Raw genomic sequence first — 12,157 nt, forward strand, 5'->3', positions numbered from 1 at the left:
AATAAAGAATTAAAAAAAAAAAAATGAAAAAAATAAATCTGCTTTTTCCATAGTGCACTATTTTAGACAGCCAGTTTTTAGTATCTCATTTTTATGTGTTAAGCACACATAAAAATACAGGCTAACAAAGGTTTGTCTTAGTTAGCTTTTATTACCATTGAATTCCACTAGTTACATATTTAGTGACATGAAAATTATTTCTTTCCAAAGCACAGTGAACCAATAAGCCAGAACACATCAGAAGAGAATGTTCTAATTGCATATTAAAAATACTTAATTACATCAAAAACCAAACATTCTTTTTGAAGCTCTAACTTTCAAGGTTTTTTCGTCCTTTTTTTTTATTTACTCTCACAATACTGGAGAAATAGAGGTGTTTTTCTTAAGCATCTTCAAGGTTTCAAAGTGGAACTGCATTCTTTAAAGATTTATTTTGAATTTACTACTTTTTCAGTATAGCATATCAGTCGCCTAAACTAGATTAATTTCAAGATAACATTGCAAGTTCAAAAGCAGGAACTATTCAAAAGAATAGTTTTGCTTCCTGTTGACTAAGTTAAGAAGATGCAAAGACTGTATCTGCACTACAGGTTCCTGAGCTCTTGGGCAGGGGAAGGCAGGTCTTGTATCCAGCAGAGATGCTGCACACAGTGGGTTTGAGAAGCTGAACTGGTATCTCCAGGAAGGTATCAACTAGCACAACCCTTTCCCAAGGCTTACGTGTTCCTCAGTTTAAACAGTTTAATTGATGAAGTTTCTATTAACTCCAGAAATCAAAATTATGCAGGATGATATGGACATATGAAGTTTCAGCATCAATAGCTGAAATACCTTTCGCCTTAAAAGAAAGAAAATATTTTTCTGGATGAACAATTCCACTGATATCTGCAAGTATTACAGAGAGGCAGGAGCTCCAGAGAGCTGTGCTTGGGAAAAGTATTTCTTTTTGTACATTATATTCAATTTATCCTGACAGATAATAGGTTTTTACTCATTTTCCCTGGCAACACTTTTAAAAAGATGTTTACTGTCTAAGTGCACATTCACCAGGAGCAAAGCTATTGTGTTCTACTATGCAGGCAGAGCTTAATTTCACACACTCATTATTTTTAATTTTACCCAAATCAATGCTAAGTAATGCTCATTTACAGCTAATTATAAGAAATATTAACACCTATTATTCTGAGAGAATATGACCTAACACCTATTTGCCATTAACCTGTTCCACAGCTTTAAAAAGATATTTTACTCAAACTTAATTTTGTAGTGAAATGCAAATAATGGCAACTACAGAGCTGAAGTACTAGCATTCTTCTCTTTCTAAGCTTAAGTAATAAGAACAACAGAAGAAAATCTACAAATGTGAGCATGTATTACTCAGAAAAGTAATGTCAGTTTAAGAATACGATTCTTCTTGTTAGAGTTGGAGAGGATAATTGTTTGATACTGACAAGTAATTGCATGAAGTTTACCTCTGTGCTTCCTATTTCTCTTGTAACATTAATCTTCCCTTTTCTGCTATGTCAGATACAGTAGTCCAACTGCTGCTTCAGCATACAGATGCCACAAAAAATTCCAGTCAGGCACCGGGAAAAAGGACAGACTTTGAAATCTGCGGCAATTTATAGGTGGGAATATGGTCAGAAGTCATTACGTATAGTGTAAGCACAGCCTTTCACAGGGACAATTCTCCCCAGGCTGGTTAAACACAATAGTAACACCTGTCATTTTTACAACTAAAGAAGCTGAGTATCTGATGGAAAAATAAAACTGATTCTCTTAAGTATCAGATTGCTAGCAAAAAGTTACAAGTCCTGAAATCAAAGAATAGACAAGAACTTTCCACTTATGCAGAATTCTATATTAGACTGTTCAGATCATGAGGTTAAAGTGGAAGCAGTTAGCTGCTCTTCACATTTATCCTTTCAGCTCTTCACTACCAGGAACAGTTTTACTTCTCAGAGTAAAAATGAATAATGTTTCCTGTACAACCAGTACTTAAAACCTGTGCATTTAATATCTTCATGTTGCTTAAAATTCTGAGTCGTATTTGCCTGGGAAATATTAATATGCCTTTTTACATCAAAAGAAAGTGTCTTATGGGGCTTTTCATTACCAATGTATCCAGGTTTTACATTAAATGAAGTATAGAGCAAAGAATAAAGCTGAGGAGAATCCCACTCATAAGCCCTAGTGAAGAGGACACCCAACACTGAATTTAATTAAAGACTGCAGAAGGAAGTTTCTATCCCCCAGCCATAACATCTGTAATGAGTTTTAGGCATCAGAAGTTTAAAGGACTTAAATAGTTCCCAGTGATTAATATGAGACGAGACAATGCTTTGTTTAGCTAGTTCTTTAGTCATTTAAAACATACTTTCCAATCCTATTTTTTCCTTTTTGTATTTCTAAAAGATAGTGTGGTAACTCCATAAAATTTCAAAGTGTAGCATAAAATGCCTTTTTATAATTAGGGTACTTCATTATTTGAAGATACTTTTAACAATATATGTGTATCTGTGTTTTAAATGTTAGCAAGTGTTTTGACCTATTTATGAGATTTTCTCCCACTGTCTAGTTTCGGGAAATTTCAGGTAGTTGTCATGAACAACTGATGGATATGGAGTACAGTAAAGGGATTAAATGTATTATTTTATCCAGAGACCATTTCAAAAGGGGTCCACCTAAATAATTTGTACATGCTGCAAGCTGTTCAAGCAAGTTCACTTTCACTGAAAATGGTGCTGGATTCTATAATGATTTTGAGATCTGGTATCTTAGGGGCAAAATCTTAGGAGCTTCATGGTGAGTTTATGTAAACATTCCTTGAATTCACACCTATTTCTCAGGAAATATTAAGTCCAGAATGTTTGTAATTATTAAAACAGTGTGTCCATGTGTCACACTAAAAAAGCACTTGAAGTCCAGAGCAGAGTTGAGCTATGAATCGAAACAAAATAAGTATTAGCAATTCCAACTTTATCTGCACACCCCCAAAATGTAACACAGAAATGTCTTTTTATATTCTTGATAAAAGACAAATTAAAACATTCTCGCTCCAGAAAAGTGTTCTGCACATCCTTGTAAATGGGCAACAGAACTGGTCAGGGGTCATTGCTCTGATTATCAAAGGGAGAAATAATTTATCTTTGAAAATTCAGTAAAATTAAAGCTCTACCCTGAACTTCCTCAGAAATAAGGTCAAGAGAAAAAGATGGTCTAGAAATAAAGTACTAAATATCTATGCTCACAGAATCAGTAGCTCATTCCAACAGTATACAACAGGTAAGGATATTTTTATTTTTTTTTGTAATTGATCTTCATACCTCATTTGTTAGCTCAGTAATGAAATTTCATCACCTACATTTCAGGCTAAGCCTAAGACTGGAAAGTAAATGCTTAGTTTTACTTCCAGATCACTAGACCATGCACTTCATGCCCCATGTATTATAAATATTTATTCCTTTTTCAATAGCTTCATACATGGAAGTATATATTTAAAATCGTAACATACTGTGTTATTGCTGAGGGTATAACACATGTAGTTCAGAAGCACACTCCTTCAGTTCAGAGGCATATGGCATAATGACACTCATTGCACTCAATACTTCTGATCCCTACCTATTAAGCCAGAAAACACGACAGAACTAACTGGATCTGCTTACGCTGCATGAAGACTTTCGAATTGACTCGTATTTTCTCCTTTTTAACAGTGTGAGTATAAAAGTCATGTACACCTTCAGCTGTCACCCACATGAACTGTTAAATTATTCTGGCTGCAATATTAAAATAATGAAACTTTCAGCCAAAAATACAATTTAAAACTTTTGCCACATACCAGTATAGATTTTTCAGTCTTACAACATCTCAATAAGTAAAGTATGTATTAAAGTTACATTGCAAATTAATTCAAAGTTATTTTTTAATACTTGGAGCAGAAAAGTAAAAATCATTTTAAAACTTTGAATAAACCACACAGCACAGAAAAAACTAAAGCCACCTAATTCTGTTTCAACTTTTTTTGCATCATTTGCAGCATCCCCAGCAGAGATGGAGCACAACAGCAAAGCAGGAGTTAGCAGTTCAATATGACTAGCCACAATGAGTTTTTCACAAAAATACATAACTAATAAATTGTCATTTGCTAGTGCTGGTTTATTTCCTGACAGCATGCAGCACATCTGCTGAAGTGCAAACTAGGCTCTTTACAATCCAAGTTACAGTTCAAATTTACAATTTTATCTAGAGCTAGCAGCAGTTTAAAGCTAGTCTAACACTTAAAAATATTTCATTAGATGCTTTCTATAGTAACTTACAGGAGTTACCCACCGAAATAAGGACAACTGGATATAAGAGAGGAATATTTGATTTTTCCAACATATTCACTAGTTTCTGGGTTTCTTCAATTGCATACTTTTTATCCTAAATGAAAGTAAATGTTCAGAATTACTGAAACATCAAACGATGATTTAATAAAACCTGAATTCAAAGATCTGTTATATACCAAAAATAGATACATTACTTTTTTGTTTAGGGGTTTTTGTTTGGTCAGTTTTAATGTATTTGTAACACTTGCAACTGGTAAAGTTACAGCTGTTAGGGGAAAAAAAAAAAAAAAAAAAGGAAAAATGGAGATAACTAATTCTACCCTCAATATACCCAAATACATATGTAACAAGCTTAAGGGTCCTCACTGGTCTCAAATATGGTTCACCTAAAACTTTCCTGTTCCCATACATGGACCCAAACACAGATTTGTATGGCATGCATGCGTCCAAAATGGGAAACACTAATTTAGCCCATGGTGACAATCCACATTTGGATGACTACACATATGCCTCTTCTTGAGATCATTCACTTCAACACAATATCTATGAAAGGAAATTTTAAACTAATTTCAGTTGCATTCCTCTTGTTCTAGAATTCATGGCTGGTTTAACACCATACTGACAAAAGTGCAGAACAAGAAGAGAAAGGACGGACCAGTACCTCAAAGGTACTGGTCTACCTCAAACGTCTGATTTGGTGCGCATGAAAAACACCAAGTATTGGAATGGATACACCAGGAGGACAGAAATAACGACCAACTATTCAAATAAGTATTTATTACTTACCATTAATAATAAGTTTATGTGGAAAATTAAAAGCATGCATCCTTAATACTTACATTTATACAAACAAAATTGTAGCACTGCCCTGAAAAGATATCTTGTAGATAGCCATCATTTTTGCTTAGAGCTATTGATACAGCTTCAACCTAATTAGAAAAGAAAAAAATATTACGATGTCACAAATTTCACTTCAGCCTCAAATATCTGCTAAAGCATCCACCGTTAGGGTAGAGTTTGTTAATTCAAATGATTTAAAACTGGCAATTATTATTTCCACTATGAGAATTAAAGTTGTTCAAATTTTTAGGTGACTCAACAGTGAAGCATGGAGTCCAACACCCTGAGGAGTTTTCTGCAAGTTTTTACGGAAGGATACTGCTGATGGAGCCATTCCGGTAACATTCAAGACAAAAGCACTGATGCATGGGTTAGGAAGTTCAACTGTTCCCAGAGATGAGAACACTGTTCATAGGATCAGGATGATCAAATGATTCTAGACCTCCAGTTCTAAGAAAATCTCTATAATATCCAAATACTTTTTTTTTTTTTTCCATGCAACTAAAAAAAAAAAGAGAAGAAGTACCTATGAAAAACCAAGTGCACAAGTATTATCATAGAATCACAGAGTGGTTATAGGGTTGGAAAGCACCTATTCTGGGATTCTGCATAAAACAAGACTCATTTAGAATTTCTCCTGAAAATTACTGCTTCAATGAATACTTCAAAATACTGTCTTAATCACAGACATGCTTATTTTGCAACCTGTAACTATAACACGAGCTAAGAAATTGTCTTAATTAAAATGAAAAGTAGGTTCTACTATGTTACCAGCTCAGGATTGCCTCAAGTTAAACAGCAAATCAGGCAGCAGAGGTAGAAACTGTCTCCTAAGAGAAGATAACACTTTGAAGCCAGTAAGAAAAACTTGAAAATTAGGCAAAAAAAAAAATCTTCATGTTGATTCTATTAAACCAGAAAACTTCACAGTTCCACTGCTCAAATGAGCTTTATTTCTGCCCAGAAGACATTATATATTGCAGCAAACAACAGAAGCGCTACATTTCTGTGTTTCCTCAAAATGTCACTTAACCCACAATTCAACAGAAGTACAAAATACAACATTTAAAAAGGCTTTGCACTGTTATCTAAAGCTGTATTTGTTTATTTATTAATCCTTGGGGAGCTAACTTGTTTGCAAAAGAATGAGGTTTGAAACCCAAAGGTTGATATTTATGCACTAAAGGCTTTAGAAACATTTTGGGCTGAAAACAGGATAACACAGCCCCAAATAGCTGACATCTAATAACTTGAAGAGATTTAAAAAAAAAAAAAAAAAAAAAAAAATCACAGAAGGCAAGAATTAATTATATCACTTAAGAAATGCAATACTCAAGGGTTCTCCTGGTTTGAACTTCTTCAGAACTAAAATCAGAAATCCACAGTACCTTTACAATGTTGCACATACTCAAATGATTAGAAGCATACTTCATGCCAGTCTTTTCAGAAGGTAAATGGAACATTACTCAAGACAGAAGGCCTACATTGTTTTGGGGGGGGGTTCTGAGATATTACAATACATGACGCTTAAGTATTCCTGAACATTTAAAAAACTGAATTAGTTTATCAAAGTTTTTATTTAATTTGTAGAATATGATAAAGCAATACACTGAGCCTTTGTTCTACAGCCATATTATCCACCAAAATTAAAACAGATTTCTCTCTTGGTAAAGTAAGCACAGCTACTTAACCAGATACTTGAATACATCATCAAATAACTCACATTAATCCTTACTCTATTTTGCATGTTAGTATCCTACACAAAATTAAATGTTAAAATATTACAGAATCATAGAATAGTTAGGGTTGGAAAGGACCTTAAGATCATCTAGCTGCAACCCCCCAGCCATGGGCAGGGATGCCTCACACTAGACCATGTTGCCCAAGGCGCTGTCCAACCCAGCCTTGAACACCAGAAGGGATGGAGTATTCACAACTTGGGCAACCCATTCCAGTGCCCCACCACCCTCAAAGTAAAGAACTTCTTCCTTATATCTAACCTAAACTTGACAGTAGTAAGTTTAAATTCAGATAATACGTACTTGACTGAATGATTCCCAATTAGAGTCTTACTTAGATCAATTATTCTCCAATTCGCTCTCTGAAAAGGGCATTCTTAGACTTTACTTCCAGGCTTGGAAGTGTTTCTCATGTTATGATTAATGTGGTTATATGCAAAACTAATAAATCGATACAGGTAAAACAACACTTAAATAAGTACTTTTTTTTTCCTAGCATGGGTAAGTGATGCCTAGTAATTGCACAATAGTTTAAATGGAGAGAAAAAAGGAAAAATAGCAATGGATTTGGTTTTAGCAAAACAGACAGATACTTCTGCTACATTATGGAGCTATTCAGACAAGAAAAGATCTTACTCAACTCTGCTAGCGTTTTGCAAATACTTCAATGAGCATTCACTATGAGTAAAATGTACCCCTACCTTTCTGAAAAAGGTTGATTAATTTGTCTTTGCATTTGCAGCTCTGCAATAATACAACATACTCTTTAATTGGTTCAGACTTTAATTCAGACTTCAAAGTACCAAAAGTATTTTCTCTGTAGCATATTTGTAACAATTGGGGCTTACTGAATTCATAAAATCTAAAGAAAATGGCCTCTCTGATGCCTGGATCCAATTTCTCCTCTAATCTAATATATAAATTTTAAGAGGATTTGTAAGATCCCCCTCTACAGCATAATTGGGCAGAAGATGCTTCTTTCTTGGTAACTTCCACACCTGGTGTTAATCCCTTTTAATAAATACTACAGTGACACAGGAGGTCTCAGTTCCTGTATTTACATTATTTAGACCATTTCTTATGAGTTGTGACAACCAGAAACATTAAAGTAATCATACAGTTTAGAGCCATAGAATTGTACTTACTTTTATTCGGCTTTTCAGAGATTCATGAAGGAGAAAACTTACTTGTGCCACATCTTCCTTCACACTGGTAATAACACAAACTTCTTGTGCTAGGTTGTCTGTGATCAACAAAAAACCTTAGTATTTCAGGCAAAGATAAATAAAACAAAATTATTAATCAGCTAAACATAGTTTTCAATGCATATACTGCTGTCTCTTGACAATCTATTCAACAGCTGTAAATTTAAGACAATTTATTTCAAGGCACAGTTAATGTAACTACATAATTTATGTAACATCCATCTCAAATGTAAAATTCATATTATATTTTATATTATTTTGTACAATGTGAAAACATGACATAAGGCCCGTCCCTAAAGCCTATTTGAATAAGGGAACTCTATGAAAAGGTGTTTGCTCAGGTCCACATTACTGACACAAGATGAGAACCAAGAAAACTTTTTGGAAACCTCATACCACTCCTCACTTCGATAAATCACTAAATGCAGTGTCAGCAATATTGAAAAAAGGCAAAACAAAGCCTGGAGAGGAGCAAAATTCCTCTTCCCAGCAATACATACTACATCATAAGGAAAAAAAAAAAGGCATTGAAGATACTGCTCCAGAAGACAGCAGATACAACTGTTCATCTTAATACCAAAGAAGCTGAGAGATGACAAAGATCTTGGCATGGGCAACTTCTCACATCTTTTACTTCTGAGGGGTAAAATACAGTATTTTGTTGATAACAAGAACAATAGTTTCAAGTTGTTTCCTGATCTCCTCAATAAAGCAAATATTTCAGAAAATATTTCTTGTCATTGACTACAGTTTCAAGATTCAGTGACCACTTTCTTTAAGCAAACAAGTAAAAATAATTCAAGCCTGGAACTCTCACTTCTAACTCAGGAATTGATCATTTGGATGTTGAATTAATATGCAGAGCAAAACATAAGATTTCCAATGTCTTTCGGGCAGCCATTCCATGCGCCGCTAGAAATTTCACAAATGTAAAGTCTAATTATGTTTAAAGCAGACATCAATGAAGCTTCAGAGACAGAAATATACCAATCACCACCACAAATTAGTTGTGAAAGGCATAACAAAAATTACAAAAATATGGCCTAACTGCTCTTCAAGCAAATTCGAATATAAAGATACATATCTGTTGCATGCAGAAAGTTTTGTTTTATAATTGCATACCACACATTAAGTTCAATCAGACGCATTACTTAAGTAAATATCTCACATTCTATTTTGTAAAGGCTTCTTTATAAACAGACATACGGACCTGAAAATTAATTTTAAAGCTGCTATAAACATTATTGGAAAATGACTTGTGATTTTAAAACATTTTTTGTGAGCAGGAAAAGTGAAATAACCACTGAGGATCCCAAAGGACCGCTGCAAGAATTTTATGAATCACGGGCATTTATTATGTTTAGTATTTATAATGTGACAATGAAACTAATGGTAGCAACTGGCTTTGTATTAAGTTAGCAAGAATGGGGAGGGGGGAAGAAAGAGAGAGAACAATAAACATCTGCGTGTGTATCAGCACAACCAGATGAAAGTGAGAATTGAAAAAATGCATGGCCGGGGCTGGAAATCACAGGATACCACAACTGTGGGAGAAATTATCTTCCCATAGATTCACTGGGCAAAAAAATACATTGAATGGGCATCAAAGTTGGCTCCTACTAAATACAGGATAACTTTACAGTCTAAAAAATGGGTCACTGGGAAACCATATTGAATTAATTTCTTATCAGCAGAAAGAAAGTGGTGGGTCGATTGAAATCAGAACAAGAGCCACTTGAATTTAATACTGTACATGGAATGCAGCTACACTGCACATACAAAATAGATGTACGTAATAAACCAGTCTGGCATATCAGATTTCAAGAACTCAGATTCTATTGAACTAATTAATTTAATGAAGAAGGTCAGATTGGAGCTATTACAAAAATCCACATGTGGAAGAAGGCTGTGGAATCCAAAAAGGCACGATAACTTATGCTCAGACAGTTCTTTTTAAAAAGTCAGTTATCAACAGCAAGTGTCAAAAGCAACCTCATAAGAAGCTGCTCAAAGACTGCAACCATAAAATCCCATCTCACTGCTCCCCCAGACCCCTTAAACCTCTAATTTCCCATAATGTAAATGAGAGAGATGACTACTGAAAAAGCAACTAAGATTTGCAGGTTGAATTTAATAAAGAAGAAAGAAAAATTGAAAAAAGTTTGAAAAAATGTACTTTTAATCTGGAGGAGGAATGTAAATTTATAGGGGAAAGTCTACTAATAAAGTATGAAAAAAATAATAATAATACACACATTGAAGAGATGCTACATGCTTTTAAACAGTCAAGAAAAATTAATAAAGGAAGTCTAGGAAATCATTTTTTATAAAATCATCACAGCAAAACAACAGTTTTGTTCTAGTTGAAGTTTAAAACTTAATTTCCATTTCAACCCCAACTGTTTCAAGTGGGCAAAAAGATGTATGTGTTACTTTAGACAGTCTGCACCTTTTCTGTATTGTGGGATAGAAGGCTGAGAAGAGCCTTCCTGTGTCCCACCTCCAGTAAGCTGATGGAGCTCTCTGTCACTCAGTGTAATCACACTGAACCCAGTAAGCACAGCTGGAATCCTGGCTCAAACCCCATGGAGTTCACGAGTTCTGCTGACTGCCAGTAAAGCTAACTGCATGCCGTATTTCATTCCTGGTCTTCAGAAGTCTGTTTGGGTGAACAAAACAGTCATTCTGGAAAGCCACGTTTCAACCATGCCACAAAGAATTTTAATACTCAACTAATAAAATTTTGGTTTTCTTCAAACTGCTGGATAATTCAGGCTGGAAGTGACCTGAGGAGGTCTCTAGTCCAAACACCTGCTCAAAGCAGGATCACTCATGAGATCAGGCCTGAATGCTTAGCCCCTTGAATACCTTTGAGAAGGGAGACAACACAACCTCTCGAGGCAACCTGTTCACTCCTTGACTGTCCTCATGGTGAAAAAGCTTTCCCTTTTACTGTGTTGGAACTCTCCTTGGTTCAGTTTTTGCCTATTACCTCTTAGCCTCCCACCATGCACCACTGTTCTTTTCTTCCCTGCATTCACACCTTACCTTCCTTTTCATCTGCCCAACCCTTTTTTTCCTCCTCTCTCACTACTACATTACCAATCAAAATCTCTACCTTGCTTTGGCTTCCTCTTCCTCTTTTTAGTTTAAACTTCTTATTTCCCTGGAAACCTCCTCTTCCCAATACATGTCTCTCATTTACTCTCAGCTTCATTCCAGCTTTACCAGATTATAAAGTAACCCTCCCCCTAACTGCATCACATTTAACATCCATTCAGAGCATATTTTTTGCACAAATTAAAAACAGTTAAAACTTTACACTGCCAGATTCTATTAGGTTATACATTTAAGCTCTTCATCAGGAAATTTGCTTTATTAAAGATAAATCTGACACAGGATTTCAGAATTTGTTCAATTAAACCTCCTTCTCTCTCCAGCAGAAAACTTTATTTTCCATTTTCCTGTGCCCTCCTTTGATATCCTGAAGCTTTAGATCATGTTATTATCCAGTAACACCTGTTACAGTCTTTATCCTAGGATCTCACCCAAATTATATATTAAAATGTATGCGTGTTTATGAACTATGTCAGTTAGATAACATATTAAGTGTAATGCAACAAATAACTTAAAAAGTTTACCCTGAAAAGCAGGCCACAAACAGCAGCAATTAAAATAATACTTTGTTTGAATAAAGATCATAAATATCATATCATAGGGAATTAATACCATATGAAAGAAAATGCATCTAAATGGAAAGCAGTATTTAGCCTACAGACATGATTTTTTTTCTCTTAATTGCACATATATGTGTATACATACACTTGTTTTTGTAAACATGTGCTCATACCACGCCATTCTTGGTCTGTCAATACAATTCCTACTATTTTGGAAGCACATCCTATTCATCAAAATACCTTTGAAGTCTGCAGTGAATCCAAAATAGTAAATTAATTTATCAGAATTCCATTTTCACCTTCTACATAGCAATGGTCTAGAAATTCACTATGCTTCTCCCTGGTATTTTTAGTGTTTCATAAGAAAG

General features: G+C 34.7%; 1 protein-coding gene across 1 annotated transcript in view; it reads right to left on the reverse strand.

Moving 5' to 3' along the window:
* The window catches only part of CRPPA (CDP-L-ribitol pyrophosphorylase A), a 124,020-nt gene that overhangs the window by 51,532 nt on the left and 60,331 nt on the right, over positions 1–12,157 (reverse strand). The window contains exons 6-8 of the mRNA XM_057406187.1: positions 8,053–8,150; positions 5,168–5,257; positions 4,330–4,422 (exon numbers count right to left, since the gene is read on the reverse strand). Coding sequence (XP_057262170.1) covers positions 4,330–4,422; positions 5,168–5,257; positions 8,053–8,150 — 281 coding nt within the window. The remainder of the gene's footprint in view (positions 1–4,329; positions 4,423–5,167; positions 5,258–8,052; positions 8,151–12,157) is intronic.

Source organism: Pezoporus wallicus, unplaced genomic scaffold (genome assembly GCF_028554395.1).
Source record: "Pezoporus wallicus isolate ANWC-B61680 ecotype Strahan unplaced genomic scaffold, APGP_CSIRO_Pwel_v1 contig_5879, whole genome shotgun sequence".
NCBI lineage: Eukaryota > Metazoa > Chordata > Aves > Psittaciformes > Psittacidae > Pezoporus > Pezoporus wallicus.